General features: G+C 39.0%; 1 protein-coding gene across 1 annotated transcript in view; it reads right to left on the bottom strand.

Annotated features, from left to right (window-relative positions):
• The window catches only part of INTS4 (integrator complex subunit 4), a 122,477-nt gene that overhangs the window by 38,274 nt on the left and 62,204 nt on the right, over nt 1-21,999 (bottom strand). Inside the window, exons 11-15 of the mRNA XM_082627862.1 lie at nt 18,168-18,373; nt 7,938-8,080; nt 5,213-5,328; nt 2,860-2,993; nt 503-660 (exon numbers count right to left, since the gene is read on the bottom strand). Coding sequence (XP_082483988.1) covers nt 503-660; nt 2,860-2,993; nt 5,213-5,328; nt 7,938-8,080; nt 18,168-18,373 — 757 coding nt within the window. The remainder of the gene's footprint in view (nt 1-502; nt 661-2,859; nt 2,994-5,212; nt 5,329-7,937; nt 8,081-18,167; nt 18,374-21,999) is intronic.

Genomic DNA, 21,999 nt, shown 5'->3' with positions numbered 1-21,999 from the left:
TCTTTAAAAGGGAGTGGTTGTAGAAACGATGCCCTTTTGCTCTTTCCTTTTTCCTAGAGGCTGGATTACAAAGGGGAGTGTTAAAGTTTGGATCTTCAGGCAAAGGCCACTTGATGCAGAAGATGGAGAAATAAGAAAGAATGAGTCTAGGTCATCAGCCATCTCAGCTCTGTCCGCCTATGAGAAACAATTAAACTTTTATCCTGTTTAAGCCACTGCTAGTTGCATTTTCTGTTACCCTAACTAATATAAGGTAAGAAGAATTGAAAACAGCTTCTTTGTAACTCTTTCTAGTTTTGTACTAATCATCAGTCTTGTCATGAACACAAAGCTTTTCTTTGTAATATGCTTAAACCACAATCTAATCCAAATAAAAACATCATAAAATCATGTCAACACAGTCAGAAAAACTAGCCTATAACCAACATTAGAAATCAAAAGGATCAAGCCAAGCATAACAACGTTAACTTTGTCAAAGGAAAGGGATGACCAATCACCTCACCTGATGGTGAACTCTAGCAGCTCCTGAGTTCCTTGAGGGTCCAGGTGTTGAAGACTGTATACCCTTTCAAGGCTCTGCTGCAGGAACTGATGGGAAGGATCCTCATGAGGCATGATATTGGGAGAAAGAGCTGATGACACTAGTTTTCTACCTGGTAACTAAGCAAACACAGTGGGGTTACAGCGCCATCAAATTCTGTGGCTTAAAAAAAAAAAGAACAACTTCTGTGGCTCAGTTTTTGGTAACATGAAGAAACCAGGAAAAAAATGTGAACCAAACAAAGAAATGGGGAAAAAAAGCTAGATAATTCTGTAAACAACCTTTTTCTCCTTCCTCAGCTTAAGTGGGAGAAAGGGAAAGAAAGAGAGAAAACGAACATGGTCTACCGAATATAGCCACAGCTGCAAGGAGAAAAAAAGAGAATGGTATAACATTATTTTCTATTGCTTACTGAAATAAATGGGCTAACCACAGAAATAGGACAAAAATTAATCTGTAGTCACATTTATTTTTAACTTTTTTTTGTGTGTGTGTGGGTATGCGGGCCTCTTACTGTTGTGGCCTCTCCCATTGCGGAGCACAGGCTCCGGACGCTCAGGCTCAGTGGCCATGGCTCACGGGCCCAGCCGCTCCGCGGCATGTGGGATTTTCCCGGACCGGGGCACGAACCCGTGTCCCCTGCATCGGCAGGCGGACTCTCAACAGCTGCGCCACCAGGGAAGCCCTAACCTTTATTTGATCATTCACTTCATAGAAGAGTGATGATTTATTCCCAAATAAGTTTATATAGCATGTTGTAAAAATGTTTTTTATGATGATAATTATAATCCTTGTTCTTACTGTTAAAAGTGGCTACCTTTCAAGAAAGGGATGAGGAAGGGAGAGCATAAAGGATTTTACTTTAACTTTGTATCTTCTATATAGTTTAAATTTTCTAACCATGTACATATATTATTCTAAATAAAGTCATTTAGAGTTACTTAAGCAGGGATGAGTAAATACAAATAAAGAGCTTAGAAAAGTGCCTGCACACAGCATTCAGTAAGTGTTTGCTATTATTACCGTTATGGTTCATTAAAATTTTTTTCTTTCTATATCTCTCGGTTTAAAAATAAAGAGTTTATTATTAAACAATAAACTTGGGAGTTCCCTGGTGGTGCAGTGGATAACACTCTGCGCTCCCAATGCAGGGGCCCCGGGTTTGATCCCTGGTCAGGGAGCTAGATCCCACACGCATGCCGCAACTAAGAAGCCTGCCTGCTGCAACTAAGATCCGCAACCAAAAAAAAAAAAACTTGCTGAGAATCATAGCTTTATGTAATTATTAAGATATAACACAATCTTATCCTTGATTTAAAATATGTTGTTCCAGATTTCTTCTTCTTGCCTAATATAACATAATCAATAACCCAGGGAGATTTTTTTAACATCTTTATTGGAGTATAATTGCTTTACAATGGTATGCTAGTTTCTGCTTTATAAAAAAGTGAATCAGCTATACATATACATATATCCCCAAATCTCCTCCCTCTTGCATCTCCCTCCCACCCTCCCTGTCCCACCCCTCTAGGTGGTCACAAAGCACCGAACTGATCTCCCTGTGCTACGTGGCTGCGTCCCACTAGCTACTTATTTTACATTTGGTAGTGTATATACGTCCATGACACTGTCTCACTTCGTCCCAGCTTACCCTTCCCCTTCCCCATGTCCTCAAGTCCATTCTCTATGTCTGCGTCTTTATTCCTGTCCTGCCCCTAGACCCAGCAACATTTAAAAAATGAATCTTCTTAAAAGATTCAGAGCAGGGACTTCCCTGGTGGCACAGTGGTTAAGAATCCGCCTGCCAATGCAGGGGACACAGGTTCGAGCCCTGGTCCAGGAGGATCCCACATGCCACAGAGGAACTAAGCCCATGCGCCATGACTACTGAGCCTGCACTCGAGCCCGTGAGCCACGACTACTGAGCCTGTGCTCTAGAGCCTGAGAGCCACAACTACTGAGCCTGTGTGCCACAACTACTGAAGCCCGCGTGCCTAGAGCCTGTGCTCTGCAACAAAAGAAGCCACCGCAATAAGAAGCCTGCACACCGCAACGAAGAGTAGCCCCCACTCTCTGCCAACTAGAGAAAGCCCACACAGAGCAACAAAGACCCAAAGCAGCCAAAAATAAATAAATTTATTAAAAAACAAAAAAAGATTCAGAGAAAAGTACAAAACAATAGAAGAAAGCCCAAGAGAGAAAGAGAATGAATTAATGTGTTTTCAGAGAATATACAGTCTGCTTTCTGCTACTTAACAACCACACGGGACTAAAAATCAAAAAACCAAAAACAAGGACGAAAGATGTTTTCAACATACCCTCAAGGCAGGAACGAGATGAGAAAGACTGTCTCGGAGGTAGGCATAGTGTCTGAAGGTATGATCTGAGAACAATGCAGGCATGGTTGGACAGGTTTTAGCAGCATTGAAAATAAGAACCAAAACTGCAATGTCTGATAAATAAGTGGGTTAAGTAAACTTGGAGGTATAAAAGGTTGAGCTTGGCCAGAATTGGTGCCTCTACTTCTAACCCCCCAAATTCCTGTTAAATGACTACAATTTTCTAACAAAGAAATGCAAATTCAAAGAGATACATTACCTCACTCCAAATTACCCCAATTACCCCTCCAATTACCAAAGAAAGGTTTTTTAAAATAATGCCTGCTGCCAAGAATACTAACAAATAGGAACTTCTGGAACAATGCCTACTAAAGTATATACTGGCACAATCCCTTGGAATAATAATTTGGTACTAGATATAAGTCTTATCAATGTTGAGTAATTCCACATCTCAAAATCAAATAGCAGAGAATCATTTACAGTAGCAAATAATCAGTAACAACCTAAATGTCCAAAACCAGGAGAATGATTAAATAACTTGTGTTTCATCTACTTGATGGAGTATTACACAATCGTTAAAAATTATCTTTATAAAAGATTTTTAATATTGTATCAAAAGCATTTTGTCATAAGTGAAAAAAGCAGACTCTAAAATGTATAGACAATATGACAGCAACTATCTATCATCAAATGTTTGTTGATGAAATAAAATGTTAAAAAATAAAATGACAGCAAAATCCCAAACCCAAGCTTTTAAAAAGGGAGGATGAAACACACTAAAATATTAAGTCAATTACATTGGCTATTAAGACTCTGGGTGTTACATATGAAATTTCCTCTTTCTACTTTTAAAAGTTTCCTTTCTATGTATATTAATTTTGTAACAGAGGGAAAATCAGAAATTAAAAATACAAGATAAACATACCTTCCAATCTTCTGTATATATCTCTATGGCAGAGTGTGCTATTTGCCTACCCAGTATCCATTGTTCCCTTTTTCCTTACTAATAGAATATTGATTTTATTCCAAATATCCTCTAACTTCCTGCCTAGAACCTGGACCTGATGACTGGAGCTCTAGCAGTAATTTTGGACAACTGAAAATGGCAGAACAGAAAAATGGAAGGAGCCTAGATCACCAAGAATAATGTGTAACTACTATACCAGACTGCTTACCTCCAGACTTCTTTTACATTGAGGAAAAAAAAAAAAACTGTAATTAACATTTAAGATACATTTGGGGCAATCTCTGTTATTCACAGCCAAACATATTTCTTAAATAACACAATTCTCCAACTACCCAGAAAAATATCTTAACATTAGGCTTCCAAAAATGTTTAGTATTTTTTTTTAACATGAAAGGGGCTTCAGATTTCAGGGCACTTTAATATGTCCTGTGTGATTGGTAATAACACCTAGCCCACAAGTCTCTCTCTGATGAGCTGAATTTCAAATAGTCATAGTATTGCACCTTTAGAGGTAAGGTCAGGGATGTGCCTTTTTTAGATGTAAACACAGAGTCAGGCATTGGTTAGTACATCAATTACACAGATCTTTTAAAAAATTCTCCAAATGCCCTGTGAAAATTAAAAAAAAAGAATTAAGAGAGAATACAATGGTCATCACAAAAGCCAGTTATCTGGCTGATCCCTGTATCTCAATAAATACCCCCCTAAACCTCACCAAGGACATGCTATAGAGTGAAAAGAACCATGGGAGAGTATGGATGTACTGATGTAAATGTATTCCCATTACTGGAAAACAACCCGACGGCATGGCATGCTGCCCAAAGCTATCACAACCCCCCTGAACTTGTATCAGAGCTAGAGTAATCATGCAGCCTAGCTCAGCCCATCCCCTCCTTCAGGCTGCAGATCAAATTAAGCATGGAATAAGACATAATAGGGAAAAGTCCACAGGCTTTAAAACCAAAGATGTCTGTCTGGCTTTGAATCCCAGATTTGCTGCTTAGAGAGTTACTTAGCCTCTCTGAGCCTCAGTTCCTCATCTGTAAGCAGGAAATAATACCTCCTTCCAGGGTTGTTTGCAGATCAGTGATAAAAATGTATGAAGCATTTAAACAGTATGTGGAATATAGTAGATGCTCAATAAATGGTTAAAAATTAGTATTAGTATTAAATGGCAAAGTTGAATTACTGTGAATATAAGAATAAAAGCTGAGGAAAATAATCATTAGGCTCCCTCAGGATATACTTTTAACTAAAAGAAATGAGAAAGAAAAATAACATCAAAACAAAACAAAACCCTCAGACCATCCAAGCTATACTGCAGAAAAAGATGCCAAAATTCCCTGCTAAATCAGCAGAGGATACAAGCTGGATCATCCATGTCTGGTTCAGCTGTGTCAAAAAACGGGTGGGTGCTCAGGAGCTCAGGCACCAAGGGAAGCACCAGTGTTGGATGCCGACTTCCCAGAAACTTCAAGCATCTGAAACAAGCAAAATGAGAAACAAGCAAACTTCTTTTTAAAAAAGTACTGGTAATTGGAATCAGAAAACCTGACTCAGAATTACAAATTCTCAACGATCTACTTTTGTTACCTCTATGACTTCAGACAAGTCATTCAATTATTCCAGAACTCAAGTTAATTCATCTAAAAACTTGGTTATTATGAAGATAGAAGAGCTGATATGACAGATATTACTACAGGTTATTTAACTAACAACCATTTCCCCCAGCTTCCTTGCCAAGAGAACCCTGATTTTACTCAGGTATCAGGTAAGTAGCAAAGTGCTCAATGAAGGTAGGCCTAGCCCAAGGGCTCAACCACAACTGGTCTAAACTCATCATGGCAATCCCAAGTCCATTTTACAGAGACTGCTTTGCAGGTAGTCAAGTAACCCAGTTCTGGTCAATGGAACAAGAGGGGAAGTCTGCTGGGGAGCTTCTCAGGAATGTTTTCCTTATCAAATGAAGTGCATACAAATGAACATATCTATGAAACGGAAACAGACTCACAGATACAGAGAACAGATTTGTGGTTGGGAAGGGGGGTGGGGGAGGGAAGTATTGGGAGTTTGGGATTAGCAAATGCAAACTATTATATATAGGATGGATAAACAAGGTCCTATTGTATAGCACAGGGAACTATATTCAATACCCTGTGATAAACCATAATGGGAAAGAAAATGAAAAATAATATACATATATGTATAACTGAATCACTTGGCTGTACAGCAGAAATTAACACAACATTGTAAATCAACTATACTTCAATAAAATTTTAAAAAAAGAGAAGTGCATGGAGGGAATGTCCTTTTCTTTCTGTCTTAAGATATTGTCTTATGAGGTAGCCATACTGCAACCATGAGGAGAAAGCCAAGAGAATTGCAAAGAAGTCAACCAGAGTACTAGCCCTGTTAAGCTGTTGAATGACCAATCCTGAAATCAACTTTCTGACTTCTTGTTATGCAAAAAAATTAGACCTTACTGTTTAAGCCACTTTTAATCAGATTTTCTGTTACTTGTAGACAAAAGCATTCTAACTGATATCCTGGGTGAAGTTCTAGAATCAGAAGAAATCTGATCTGAAACAGGAAACTTAATAACTCTGTGGCCTTGAGCAGATATATTTTTACCTACAAATGAGATTAAATATAATTACTTCATACAACTGCTATAAGGATTAAATGAGATAATGAATGAAAAGTACTTAGCAAGGTATCTGCCATTATATAATAAGAACTCAATTAACTATTAGTTAGCTATTATTAATTGGCTATTAGTTAACTACTATGACTACATGAAGACCCTTTATAAGTTAAAAAGAACTACATGTGTGCTGGTATTTATGCTTTTTTGGTTATTTTTAAGTAAGTCCTGGTGTAGAAGGTGTGTTGAATTGAAAATAAATATAAACCTTAATTTAATGTTCTCACTGAGTTTATAATCTAACTGAGGCAAAGATGACTAACATTATAAGGTAGTGAACTATCAAATGAATGATACCCTGCTTTCTACCTGTCAAAGGTAGAAGGGATCACTATGATCAAAGAAAGTTGCACAAAGAAGATGAGACTTCACCAAGGACTGGAGAATACGAAGATAAGCAAAAGAGAGAAAACAAACCCCATGAACAAACTGATGGCTATATGGGGCATGAAAGGCATCACATTTAAAACACTTGATACTGTTAGGAAAGTACACTTTTCTCCAGTTCTGTCTTAAAGAACTTAATTCACTAGTTTTCTGACCTCTCTCAGCCCATTTACTCACTGTGCCTCAGGGGACATTGTATCCCCACATCCCAAATGACTCAGTGCTCCTTGAAGACACTCAATAAATGTACAATGAATTGAGCTGAATTGGACTGAACAAACATGAAGAAATGGCAAAACAGAAAACCAGGTATCGAAAATGTTACCTAGAGCAAGATTCCCTGGCATTTTTAGTTCTTACTATGTCTTCCAAGCACCTGCTCTGACCCACAGTTTTTCGACTTTTAATAACAATTTTTTAAACTAAATAAACCACATATTTGCAGTGATCGCATCACATACGCTCACTGAAATGTGTGGAGTACAACGACGCACATTTCATAGTAAATGTATGCAAGAAGCTCCTCAAACAGCAATTCATGATCAGTGTTAAGCTTGACTCTAGCCAGTAAAGCTAGAGGTAATCACGGGAAAATATGATTGTGATTTTCCATCTGAAGACCAAATACTCACCCTCCCTCTAATCTCTACAATGATGGAAGTAGACAAAGAGTGACTAACACTATATAAGAGGAAAAGGAAATCTAATCGGCTCATGTCTGTACCTCCAAAACTTACCACAGGGCTTGGCACACAATAAGCACACAGCAGGCACATAATATTTGCTAGGTGGATGGATGGACAAATGAATAACCTAAAATGTGATATTCAATTTAGGAACCAGACTCTTGAGAGTATACTTATGTTGAATCAGGTTTCTAAATTGAAGACAAAATTGAAGGCCATACCCCAATCTATGATGATCCACTAAATAATGTCAACATTGTACATTTACCATATTATCAGACTCAGCGAACAAATGAGCAAAACAAATCCTTACTTCCATATGGAGTCCCTATCAGTAGGGTACTTGGTTAAATTTTTCAGCAGCTCCACCAGTGCAAGATGAATCCCTTCTTTGGTTGAAACATTAGTGCAACATAAGAGTTCATGAAGAGCCTCTCTAATATCTCTGGATGAATCCTTAAAAAAAGAAAAAGGTATTAATAATAATAGCAGTCACTATGGATTAGTTACTATGGAGGAGTATACAAGTTAAAGTGGGAGTGCAGGGTAAAGAACTTCTCAATTTTCAGGAAGGGGAGGGGCCAGTCTTCACAGAGGAGGAAAAATTTGAAATGATATTCGAAGAATTCATTCATTTGTTCATTCATTAATCTGTACACTCAACATTTACTGAACACTTATTAAACAGTCAACATTTATCAGCACCTACTATGTACCAAGTGCTAGGGATACAGCAGTAACTAAAATTGAACCCCTGCTCTCAGGAGTTTCCTTTTAGTGAAAAGACAAAAATGAATAACTAAATATATAGGTGAGATATGAGAAACTATAAAGCAGGTTAAGGTTAAGAGTGCTAGGATAGGTGGGGTATTTTACATGGCATAATCAAAGGGAACAGCAAACGTAAAGGCCATGATGTGAAAGCATGTTGAAAAATAGCAGTGTGGCTACAGCAGAGTAAACAAAAAGAGAGTACGTACCAGATGATGTCAGAGAGTGGCCTCTTCCCTCCCCAACACTTTCTGCTCAACCTCACTAAAATGATTAGAAAAGCTCACCAACAACTTCTTAATGCTAATGTAAATGAAAACATATCAGTTTTACTCTTATTTGATATCTCCATAGCACTTTTTGCCAGTTCTTTAGAACTTTTTAATATAGACAATTTGAAACATGTGTAAAAGTAGAGATAGTTCCCCAGTTTCAACAATTAACTCATAGCCAATCTTGCTTCATCTATACTTTTACCCACTCCTCCCAGATTACTTTGAAACCAATCAGAGAAATCATAGCATTTTGTTGGTAAATATTTCCAGAATACCTCTTTTTTTTTTTTTTTCTTTTTGCGGTATGCGGGCCTCTCACTGCTGTGGCCTCTCCCGTTGCGGAGCACAGGCTCCGGACGCGCAGGCCCAGCGGCCATGGCTCACGGGCCCAGCCGCTCCGCGGCATATGGGATCCTCCCAGACCGGGGCACGAACCCGTATCCCCTGCATCGGCAGGCGGACTCTCAACCACTGCGCCACCAGGGAGGCCCCAGAATACCTCTTTTTAAAAATGATTATTTTTTTTAAAAACCCACAAAAGCAATATCATGCCTAAAATTTTAATAATTCTTTAATAGCAAATATCCACTCCATAATAAAATTTCCCTGACTCAAAAAGTTTTTATTTGTTCTAATCAGGCTCCAAGAACGTCCGCACATTGCAATTGGGTAATATGTCCCTTAAGTATCTTTTAATACGTAAAATCTCTTTACATCTCACTTTTTTTTCCCCTTGCAATTTCTCCCCTGTATATCCTGAGATGGTAGTTTGATTTAGAGGCTTAATCACATTCAGGTTCAATTTTTTTATAAGACCACTTCACAGGTAGTACTGTGTACCTCCCTCAGTAACTATATTTTTCTTTTTGTGATATTAGTAACCACTGAAGATCACTGCCTAGATCTAGTAATTCATTAAAGTTGTAAAACAATGATATATAAATTCTATCATTCTTCTTCATTCATCAACTGGAATACTTCTACAAAGAAAAACTTCCCCTTATCAACTAGCTGGTTGTCTTGAAGTTCCATCTGTATAGGAAAAGGAAGGATAAAAGCTTGATTCCTTAATTTACCAGTTTTCAAAATAATGAGTTGATTACTAAGCATCTTCTAAAGGTGACTAATGCAGTGTTTTGTTTTTGAATTATTATAAAATCATGGGTTGCAGTTGTAATCCTTAAAGATATGTTTCACCTTTGGCCCGTGTGAGTCTATTTAAGTTATCTCCTGGGTCTTTTTGATATAAGCCTAGAGGTCTTTGATAGCTAATGTTCGCTTTCTGTATGAAAAAGACAGTACAAGGTCATCTTGTTACATTTCCTACACCACACTTGGAATCAGCCATTTCTCTTTGGAATTTTGGTTCCTTTTAGTGGGAAATGGGATCTCCAAAGCATTTTTTTAAAAGTCAGGTTTGAGAATTCCCTGGAAGTCCAGTGGTTAGGACTCCATGCTCTCACTGCTGAGGGCCTGCGTTCAATCCCTGGTTAGAGAATTAAGATCCCACAAGCCACGTGGCTTGGCCAAAAAAAAAAAAGGTCAGGTTTACTGACATATAATTTACATTCTGTAAAATTCATCCTTTTTAGTGTACACTTCCATGAGTTTAACAAATGCATATAGTTATGTAACCACCATGATAATCAAGATATAAAACACTTGCATCACCCAAACACTTCCCTCATGTCCCTTGGTAGTCCACCTCTCACCCCCAGCCTCTGACAACCACTGATGCATTTTCTGCTACAGTTTTGTCTTTTCCAAAATGTCATATAAATGAAATCACAGAGTATGCTGCTTCTTGTGTCTGGCTTCTTTCACTTAGCATAATGCATCTGACATTCATTCATCCATGTTGTTATGTGTATCAGCAGCTATTCCTTTTTATTACTGAGTAGTAATCCATTGTATAGATGTACCGTAGTTAATTTATCCATTCACCAACTGAAGGATTTTGTGTTGTTTCCAGTTTGGGACTATTATAAATAAAGCTGCAATAAACATTTGCATACAGGTGTTTGTGTGAACATGAGTTTTCAGTTTTCTTTAGTAAATACTTGAGAGCGGGACTGTGGGGTCATATTTAAGTGTATATTTAGTTTTTTTTTTTTTTTTTTTTTTTTTGCGGTACGTGGGCCTCTCACTGTTGTGGCCTCTCCCACTGCAGAGCACAGGCTCTGGACACACAGGCTCAGTGGCCATGGCTCACAGGCCCAGCCGCTCCGCGGCATGTGGGATCTTCCCGGACCGGGGCACGAACCCACGTCCCCTGCATCGGCAGGCGGACTCCCAACCACTGCGCCACCAGGGAAGCCCTATATTTAATTTTATAAGAAGCTGTCACAGTAGTTTCCAAAATGGCTCTACCATTTTGCATTTCCATCAGCAGTATATGAAAAGTGCCAGTTGTTCCCCATCTTCACAGCACTTGATATTGTCAGGGTTTCTTTTGTTTTTTTGTTTGTTTGTTTTTACCCATTCTAACAGATGAGTTGTTGTAATTTCTCACTATTGTTTTGTCTTTTTTGGGTTTTTTTGGCCACACGGTACAGCTTGCAGGATCTTAGTTCCCTGAACAGGGATTGAACCCGGGCCCTCAGCAGTGAAAGTCCACAGACCTAACCACTGGACTGCCAGGGAATCCCCTCACTATTGTTTTAATCTGCATTTCTCTAATGACTAATGATGTTAAGCACGTTTTCACATGCTTATTTATTATTTGCCACTGCTATCTTCTTTGCTTAAGTGTCTGTTCAAACCTTTTGCTCATTTTTTAATTGGGTGGTGTACTTTCTTATTATTGAATACATATTCTTTTCATTTTTCTATTTTTTTTGGCCGTGCCGCATGGCTTGTGGGATCTTAGTTCCCCCACCAAGAATTAAACCCAGCCCCTTGGCAGTGTAATTGAGGAGTCCCAACCATTGGACTGCCAGGGAATTCCCTGAGAATTTTTAATATATTCTTTATCAGATGTGTGTTTTGCAAATATTTTCTCCCAGTCTGTGGTATGTCTTTTCAAAAAAAAATTTTTTTTTGGCTTAGAAAAACAGAAATTTATTGTCTGAGCTTTAGAGGCTTGACGTCCAAAAATCAAGATGTAAGCAGAGTCGGTTCCTTCTGAGGCCTGCGACACAGAATCTATTCCATAACCCCCCTCCTAGTTTGTGGTAACCTTACATTCCTTGCATGGCCTTGTACATGGCATTCTCTCTGTGTCTTCACATTGTCTTCCCTCTATGTGCGTTTCTGTATCCAAATCTACCCCCTCTCTTTTTTGGGTACAGTTTACATATCAAAGCCACTATATGTTTTTGATTTGGTCCCATTATCTCTTTACTGTGGTCAAATATATATAACATAAAATTTACCACTTTAAGTAAATGTACATTTTAAGTGTACAGTTCTATGGCACTAAGTATATTCACATTGTTGTGCTATCTTTAAAATTTCTTACAAGTGTCTCTTTGAATAATTTTTTTTATTTGATAAGTCCAGTTTATCTAGTTATTTCTTTCATAGATTAAGTTTTTGGTGTCATATCTAAGAAATCTTTGTCTAAGACAAGGTCACAAATATTTCTCCTAAAAGTTTTATACTTTTAAGTTTTACTTAATACATGAAAGAAATCAAACTAAAAAATTTAAAAGACACATCCATAACTACATAACAAAATCTAAGAATCAGAGGACTCTTCCTTGAAGCTCAGTTGGAGACATGCCTTCTTTATTCTCCAGGCACCCTCTTTTATCCTGCAATTCTCTCATTTCTTTACCCTATACAATTAAGGGGGCCCACTTAATAAACACATCTGACCATGTCATCCCCCCATTTAGTAACCTCATTTGGCTTCCGGCCACCCCAGGACAACACTGAGGCTCCTCAGCATAGCACACAGGCCCTTTACAATTGGTTCCCTACTGACCTCTCCTGTTTCACCTCCCACCCCTTCTCCCTCACAGCCACATGTGAGCGAGAAGGACAGGGATGTCCAGGCCGTGCCATTTCACACCCCACGCCCCCAGCCTTTACCTGCGGTCATATGCTATCCTTCTGGTGAGAATGTCAACCCTTACCTTACTTTTGATATGATCTTGTAATTATGGTTTATATTGCTGTCTTCTCTATAAAACTGAGCAACTAAGAGGCAAGAGGACTGTCCATATCAACATCCTCAGAACCTAGTACAGAACCTGGCTCAGGAAAATCAGTAAATGTTCCTTGAATGACTTTCTGAGGCATACCTGAGAGACACTGCAAGTTTGGTTCCAGACTACCACGACAAAGCGAATATTACAATAAAGCAGGTCATAAATTTTCTGGTTTCCCAGTACATACAGAAGTTATGCTTATACTACACTATAGTCTAGTAAGTATGCAATAGCACTGTATCTAAACAAACAATATACATACCTTCATTTAAAAATACTTTATTGTTAAAAATGCTAACCATCAAGTGAGCCTCAGCAAGTCATAATCTTTTTGCAATAGGAACATCAAAGATCACTGATCACAGATCATCATCACAAATACAGTGATAATGAAAAAGTTTGAAATATTGAAAGAATTACCAAAATGTGACACAGAGACATGAAGTGAGCTGTGGGAAAAATGGCACCAATAGGTTGGGGGTGCAGGGGGAAAGAAAAAAAACAGGACCGATAGACTTGCTCCATGCAGGGTTTCCACAAACCTTCAATTTGTAAAAAGTGCAACATCTTCGAAGCACAGTAAAATGAGGTATGTCTATATTATGAACTACTACCATATGAAGCACTTGACATGAATTCTCTCATTTAATTCTTCAAAAAACATAAGAATATGTGAAATTATCCTCACTTTAGAGATGAGAAAACCAAGAACCAGAAGGATTAAATAATTTGTCCAAAATTGCAAGGCTGCTAAAATCCTTTAATAGCTTTTAGTTGTTCTAAAGGCTCTGCGTGAGCTGGTCCCACCCACCCCCTCCAGCCTAATCTCATACCACACACTAGCTCTGTTACTGTCAGGCCCTCTTTTGGTCCCTCAACTGTGTCATGTTTCCACCCACCACAGTTTCTACACTTCCGACTCCTCTGCCTGAAATGTCCTTACACCTCACACTCCCAACTCTTCCTGCCAAGTTAGTGCCTTATTCCACCTTTAGAGCTCAGGTTCAGAAGGTTTTCCTGATTGCTGTACCCCCTCAACTCCTGAAGACCAAGTACCTCTATGATATACCCCCGTGGGACCTCACATATTTCTGTCGTGAGCTCCTTATTTCAACTTATATTACACCTTCATTTGTGTCTTATTTGTCTGTCTACCTCATACCTAAATTCTCAGGTCCATGAGAGCAGGGCCATGGCTTTTGCTCACTATTGTGTCCCCCTTTGCACAGTGCCTGGCACATAACAGATGGTCAATAAATAATAAAAACAAACAAAGGGGAAAAGGAACCAAAGAGAAGAAATGACAGGTTGATTTGGATTTGTCTGGCTCTGTATGTAGCAGACTTAAATAAGATATAATGCTTCCCATATGAATAAATCTCCACCACTGATAGGAGGAAGCTATATGGATGTACTGGAGAAACAATTGTCAAGTAATAAGAAAACAATTTTGACTGTGTGTTTCTTAAGAACTTCCCAGTTATACAATTAACCTGTGTAGATTTGTTTTAGGAAATGTTTACTAAGCATCCTCTATGGGCAAGTCACCACATTAAACCCTGAAAGGATACAGTAAAGGGTACAACATGGTCACTCTCCTTAAGGACTTCACAATCTCATCAGGGAGATAAGACAAACATACTAAACCTGACATAAATGGATAAAGTGTGAAAACTACAGTAAGAGACACACGGGCTTGGTACTCAATAATTATGCCTTAAATGAAGGAATGAGGGAAAAAATCAATTTATTTGATATGAACTTCAAGAAAACTTCAAGAATGAGATATGTTGAAAGTGGTAAATTGTTATGTTATCCTTCTGCATAAAATTTTCCAGTGGTACCTCATAATACTTAGAATAAAATCCAAACATCTTACAACAGCCTCCAAGGTACTCTACCTGCCCCTACCCACCTCTCAGACCTCACCTCATACCACTTTTCTACTTCCTATGTTCCACCTATACCAGCCTTCTTACTCCTGTTCTGGAAGTACACCAAAGCTCACCTATACCTTAAAGCCTTTCTACCAGCTATTGCCTCTTCCTGAAGGTCCTTCCTCCAACTTTCACATGGCTGGCTTCCTTTTGTCATTTAAGACTCAGCATAGGCCCCAGACACCGACCGGGTCGACCAGCTGTCCCAGTGGACTTGCGTTCCATGGCCCCAGTTGCCTGCTCCTTATTTGTGTCCTGAAGATTAGTGTGCCAAGTTCGTCTGTTTATTAAGATTAAACATGTAAACAAGAACCAAAAAAAAAAGGCTCAGCACAGGGACTTCCCTGGTGGCGCAGTGGTTAAGAATCCACCTGCCAATACAGGGGACCCGGGTTCAAGCCCTGGTCTGGGAAGATCCCACATGCCGGGGAGCAACTAAGCCCATGCGTCACAACTACTGAGCCTGCGCTCTAGAGCCCGTGAGCCACAACTACTGAAGCCCGCGAGCCTAAAGCCTGTGCTCTGTTACAAGAGAAGCCACCTCAACGAGAAGCCTGCGCACTTCAATGAAGACCCAACACAGCCAAAAATTAATCAATTAATTTAAAAAAAAAAAGGACTCAGCACAAACACTGTCTCCATAGAAAGGCTTTTACTAATCCCTAACTTTACAGTGAAACTTCCCATTCCTCCATCACTATTTACCTTCTGTATAAGACTTATCATTCTCTGAAATCAGATTGTTTACTCTACCTGTCTTTAGAATATATGTCCCATGAGAGCAGGGAATCTGTTTTTGACCACTACACCTCCAGTACATAGATAGCACTTGTTGAATTCAGGTAGTAGCTCAATGTAAAAGAAAGGAAGAAAAGAAAGAAAAAAAAAGTAAAGGAAGGAAAGGAAAGAAGGAAGGAAGGAGAGAAGGAAGGAAGGAGCAAAGGGACAAATTAAGGCTAGAAGGGTCAGGTAGCTAAATCTCAACACAGTGAAGTACAGTGGCACAATAACTATATAGAGCAGTGAGCAGTAGGGTAGAAGAACAGACAATGAGTTTATATAAGTCTAAAATTCATGGACAGAACTCCAAGTCAAGGAGTTTAGACCTAAACAAATTCTTTGTGAGTTTTATACAAAATTGCTCACAAATAAGCCTATCATGGCCCTATGAACAATTAAGTATGTCAAATTATACCTTGGGATATAGCTCAGCTACTTAACGTTTACTGAGCATCTACTTTTGTAGATGCTACAAAGCACTGCGAATTAAAGAATGAAAAAATCAAGACTGGTGCCTTGAGAAGCTCACAGTCTTGTGGAATAAAGAATTAAATAAACAGAACACCTACTGATAAATGCTACAGTAGCATAAACAGCGTGTTACAAAAATACAGATGAGTGCTATTTAGCCCACTCAGCAGTACAGTTAGTTAAGGAAGGCTTCCTAGATATATTACCTAGTGCAGATCCTGGGAATAAGCAGAAGTGTGCTACATGAAAAGTGGCAGTTTTGCAGGCAGAGGAGAATAAGTTACAATGAAAGCAAAATGGTGAAGAAAAGCAGGATGATTAGCGGAGTGACTACAGCATAAAGTTCAAGGTGAGGAATGATGGGAACGAAAGCTAAAAAGGAAAGAAGGGGCTAGGCCATAGAGACCAACCATAGAGAACAATACACAAAATGCAAACTTATCTTCCTAGGAAAAAGTACGAGGGACTTCCCTGGTGGCGCAGTGGTTAAGAATCCGCTTGCCAATGCAGGGGACACAGGTTCGATCCATGGTCTGGGAAGATCCCACATGCCGCAGAGCAACTAAGCCCATGTGCCGCCAACTATTTAGTCTGTGCTCTAGAGCCCGCGAGCCACAACTACTGAGCCCACGCTCCTAGAGCCTGTGCTCCACAATAAAAGAAGCCATCGCAATGAAAAGCCCACACACCACATCTAAGAGTAGCCCCTGCTCGCCGCAACTAGAGAAAGCCTGCACACAGCAACGAAGACCCAACGCAGCCAAAAATATAAATAAATAAATTTATTTTTAAAAATACGTGAAAAAAATTATAAAGATTTATAATTCAGGAAAAATCTTAAGAGAAGTGCTAAGCAACTGAGAGAATGATAAAGACCTTCAAAATCAAAGCACCTAAGCTGTTTTCTAACGTATGTAGCAGAAATCTGTAACAAGTGCTAATATGTAAACATCAAATTGCTATCCCTTTCACAATATCTAAAAAAAGGGGGGGGTGGAGAACCAAAGCCCAACTCTCATTAATTAATATTTTGAAAAACTTCAGGGACTTCCCTGGTGGTCCAGTGGTTAAGAATCCGCCTTCCAATGCAGGGGATAGGGGTTTGATCCCTGGTCGGGGAACTAAGATCCCACATGCCATAGGGCACCTAAGCCCGCACACTGCAACTACTGAGCCCGTGCATTCTGGAGCCTGCATGCCACAACAAGAGAAAAGCCCACGTGCTGCAACGAAAGATCCCACATGCTGCAACGAAGATCCCGTGAACCGCAACTAAGACCCAATGCAGCCAAATAAATGAATAAATAAATGAAAAACTTCAGAGCTCGCAAATAAAACCCAGAAACTTTAGAAAAACAATTGAAGAACCACAAAGAGTTGTACAGCCTGGGAGGCAAATCTGTGTTCGTATCCTGGCACAGACACTTATTACCTGTACAACCTCAGACAAATTACCTTTTTTCTGAAAACTCCAAGGTTGAATGAATTGATCCCTAAGATCCCTTCCTGCTATCTATGATTCACTAGAAGAATTAAATCAAATCAAGGCTGAAAAGAATTCTTCATTATTTAGCTCCTGCCTTATCTATAGCCACTTCCCTTCCCTCCTCTGTCTCTCAACTCTATGTTCTATTACAATGAATTCCTCCCAATTCCTTGAATATTTCATATCCACTCGTACTTCTGGATCCTTAGACACTGCTCCCTCTGTCTGGTATCCTTCCACCCTACTACTATCAGTGCCACTCCTTCCCAAGAAAAAGTTTCATACACCTGAATCTAATATAATATCGTAAGTCAGCTATACTTCATTTAAAAAAAAAAAAAAGAAAGAAAATGCCTCATTAAGTCCTACTCCTTCAAGTATCCACTACAGCATTCCTTCTTTCTTCCCTATCTCCCCAACCTTACCAGAGGCAATTCAGGTTAGATACTCTGAATTCCCAGAGCATCCTATCCTTCCCTGATCATAGCAATACTAAGCTTTATTCTAATTTCCTGTTTAATAGTCAGTCTCCTCCACCACGAAGGAGTTGTATGATGAGAAGGCAGAACTGTGCTGCCTCTACACTATTTTATCATCAATGCCTGGTTTAAAAAAAAAAAAAAAGTGGTGCTCAGTAGGTATTGATGAAGAAATGCATAACAAACTCACCTCTAACACAGCCAGGACAGTGTCAAGCTGATCTTCTCGAAGGGTGATATTGTTAGAGATTTTTCTCATGGTATGTATGGATTGTAGACGTACTTCCTCAATTTCATCATTAAACATGTCAACCAGGAAATCAAGGCACTTCTCAGCAAAAGAGGGTGAAGACTGGGCCAGCATGCAGAGCGCCTCTACAGCAGCAATGCGGACCTCTAGAGAAAAAGGGACAAACAAAACTGCACGTCAAGATCCATGGGAAAAATGTAAGAAGGATTCCTTCTCATTCAGGTTTGTGTTTCCCTCTCTACTCCTGCTACTTTACAAACTCTCTCTGGGAGATCTCCATGGCTGCAGATTCTGCTACCACCTTCACACAGACCTATGAACAAGGATGTTGGTACCACAGGGACTAAGGTTTAGATCCTAACTCCTTGAAAACTCAGCTGTCTTATTATCTCAGTAGTCCAACCACAGTAAAGTACTTTTTCAAAAAGCACTTTAGGGGCTTCCCTGGTGGCGCAGTGGTTGAGAGTCCTCCTGCCGATGCAGGGGACACGGGTTCGTGCCCCGGTCCGGGAAGATCCCACATGCCGCGGAGCGGCTGGGTCCGTGAGCCATGGCCGCTGAGCCTGCACATCCAGAGCCTGTGCTCCGCAATGGGAGAGGCCACAACAGTGAGAGGCCCACGTACCGAAAAAAAAAAAAAAAAAAAAAAAAAAAAAGCACTTTAAAAATAACATTATTAAGATTAAAACAGGCTCGATATCATTATTCTCATCCTACAGATAAGAATCAGCAAAGTGGATAAACTTGCCTCAAGTGAATGAGAGCAGAGATAAGACTAGTACCCAGGTCTGCTAATTCTAGACTAGCATCATATAGTGGTTAAGGGTACATGCTCTGGAATGATAGAGGCCTCACAGTGAATTGTGAAAAGTAATCCATCCACTAACTTGGACGGTGATCTTGAATAAGTAAATTAACTTCATAGTATCAATTTTCTCACCTGTTAAATGGAGATAATACCCATTTCCTTACAGAGTAGTTAGGAGGAGTAAACGACATAGTGTAGGTAAAGCACATAGCACACTGCCTGGCATATGTTAAAAGCTCAATAAATATTAGCTATGATTTAGGTACAGATCTTGTAAGCACCTTGAAAACAGAGGCATGTCCTCTATCTCTTCACATGCTCAGAACATGTAACAGTAAAGCCACTGAATCCAGGAAGCCCTTCATTCTTTCACTAACACTGTCGCCTGAACATGTACTATATGCCAGGCCCTGTGCTGAATGTTGGGATACAGAGATGAGAAAGCTATAGACCATGGTCACAAGACTTCCATACATGCTTGTTTTGTTCCAGCGGTTCCCACAATAAAATGTACAGTTTCAAAAAAGAAAAGAAAAACACTCAAATTGTGGTTAAAACCTCCAATATACTTTGGTTTTTGTATAAGAAAGGTTTTATAGACACCTTAAAAGCAGAGTTATTACATAAAAGGGAGATGACTCAGATTTTTCTTGGTACTTATAAATTCCTCTTTTTCATCAGAAGGGAAGGATTTGCTCTACATCACAACAATGTAATTTAAACAGGAAATTGCTAATAATTACAAAGCAAGCCAGAGATGAACCCAAATGTTTTAACTGCTAACCCTGCTTCTTAGGGCTTTACCCATTACATTGCATTGACTCATGTGTAACTCTTGCAAGTGTATCAACGGAATCACAGAGAAACTTCAGATCAACATGAGATAATCAGTATGACCTAACCTGATGCAATTCCAAGCAGAAGCAAAGAAGCTTGGATTTTTACTTTGCATGCACAGCCTGGCTACAGGTAGCTAAATTAACAATTTCTACTGGACTTTTTGGAATGTTGAAAATATATAACAGTCTCCTTAAGGGTTCAGGGCAGAGAAAAGGAATTAGCTTGCTTGAGAATAAAAAAAAAGACTGATCCTCTGGTGTTGTAACATATGTAATCAGATCCTAGTTTTGCTACTTACTAGCATTATGCTTAGTACTGAAGACACAAAGATGAACAAGAACAAGACTGTGTCCCAGCCACTATAGACTAGAATAGTTAATTGCATTACAGAGTGATGAATGATACAATGGAAGAGCACACAGAGTATTAAGAAAATGCGGAAGAGGCACATAGCCTACTCAACAGGATCAGAGGCAGCTTTTCAGAAAGTGACCCCTAAAATAATACTTGAAGGAGTTGCTAGGCCAGAGGAAAGGAAAAAGGCCTTTCTACGCAGAGGAACCACATGTAAAGGCCCAGAAAGGAGAACATAGAACAACTAGAGGACTAGAAGTATGTGTGATACTACACTAGAGTCTATAGCCAAAGAAATAAGGCTCCATTTCACTCCCAGCAAATGTGTCCCTAAAATCCTGATTTACCCAGAATTTTGTAGGTATGATTAAATTAGAGAGCTGCCATACCTGATGCTGGTTATGATCTACTCACTTTCCAAAGTTAAGTTCCTTTAAGTAAGCCTTAGTGACAAACTATAAACTGTAGAAATCAACCACATAAACATTAAGAGTGATTAAATTCAATTGTAGAAACTAAACAAAGCAAAAATGCTAGGAGAAACAAAATAAAATAGGTTCTAGTTACCTGTCTTAGGATAAAATGGGTTTTAATAACTGGAATTCCTTATTATCTAACACTATTTAAATTTTTAATTCATATATCAAGTTCATGGAGAACATAAGCAGAGGTAGCTTTAATTAATTTCCATATATACAGAAAATCTTACAGCAAATTGAAGAGGATAACCCAATTTTTATATCTACTAATAGAAAGACTGTCTTTCAAAAGTAATTTTCTTGCCCTTCTAAGAAGTTCTATTCTGAGGTATCATTTTTATAGGCATTTTAAAGACCTGAGCTCTAATCATCTGACACAAATTTACTATAAAATTTGGACAATCAACATTATCTCCCCACGTCTGTTAGCCTCACTGAAAATAGGAGGTTGGAGTCAATCACCTCAAGGCACTGACAGTCTGTGATCTCTGTGAGATGGAGACTATCATATTGTGGAAATCATAAGAGCTTTGCAAGGACTCCTATTACTGGCCAAAATGGAGTAACAAGGGCTAGATTTATCTATCTGAAACAACTAAAAACAGAGACAAAATATATGAAACAAAAGTATTCAACACACTATACAACAGGCAATAAGAGGTAGTGATCCCTGAGAGACAGGAAATAAATGAGGTGAGTTTTATGATTATACCAGTTTACTGTCTGTAGAGTTTCCAGGTTGTAGGTCTCCATGAGTTGAGAAGACAGAGCTGGGAGTCTGGAAAGGCCAATGTGGCTAGAGTTCATAGGGCAAAGTATCAGAAAGGAAAGACGTGCACAGAGAGAGCAAGCCTAGCAGGTCTGCAGAGGGTCCTCCTCAAGTCTTCAGCCAAGTTCTGATCTGTGAAGAAACTATCTAAGGCTTGAGAAAGAACCATTCAAGAGGATTCAAGGGAACAATCTCCAAAGCTCACACATGGTCAACAATAGTTTTTTCAGAAGAGTTTGTTTCACTAGTGAAGAAAAATAACCCCTAGACTAAATGCTACTTGGGTCCACCTAACAAAGCTTAAAAATAAGACCTGAACTAACTGCATTCTAGAACAAAGCTCAAGAATACTTATAGGAATATAACAATGTTCAGCACCTAATAAAGTAAAATTCAGAGTGTCTGGCATCCAATTCCAAATTACCAGGCATGCACAGAAGCAGAAAAATATAATCCATAATGAGGAGAAAATCAATCAATCAAAACCAACCCAGAAATCACACAAATAACAGAGCTAGGAGA

The sequence above is a fragment of the Mesoplodon mirus genome (assembly GCF_964341445.2).
Source record: "Mesoplodon mirus genome assembly, chromosome: 7".
NCBI lineage: Eukaryota > Metazoa > Chordata > Mammalia > Artiodactyla > Ziphiidae > Mesoplodon > Mesoplodon mirus.
Note: the sequence above shows the minus strand (reverse complement) of the source record. Positions and strands in the feature narration are given on the sequence as shown.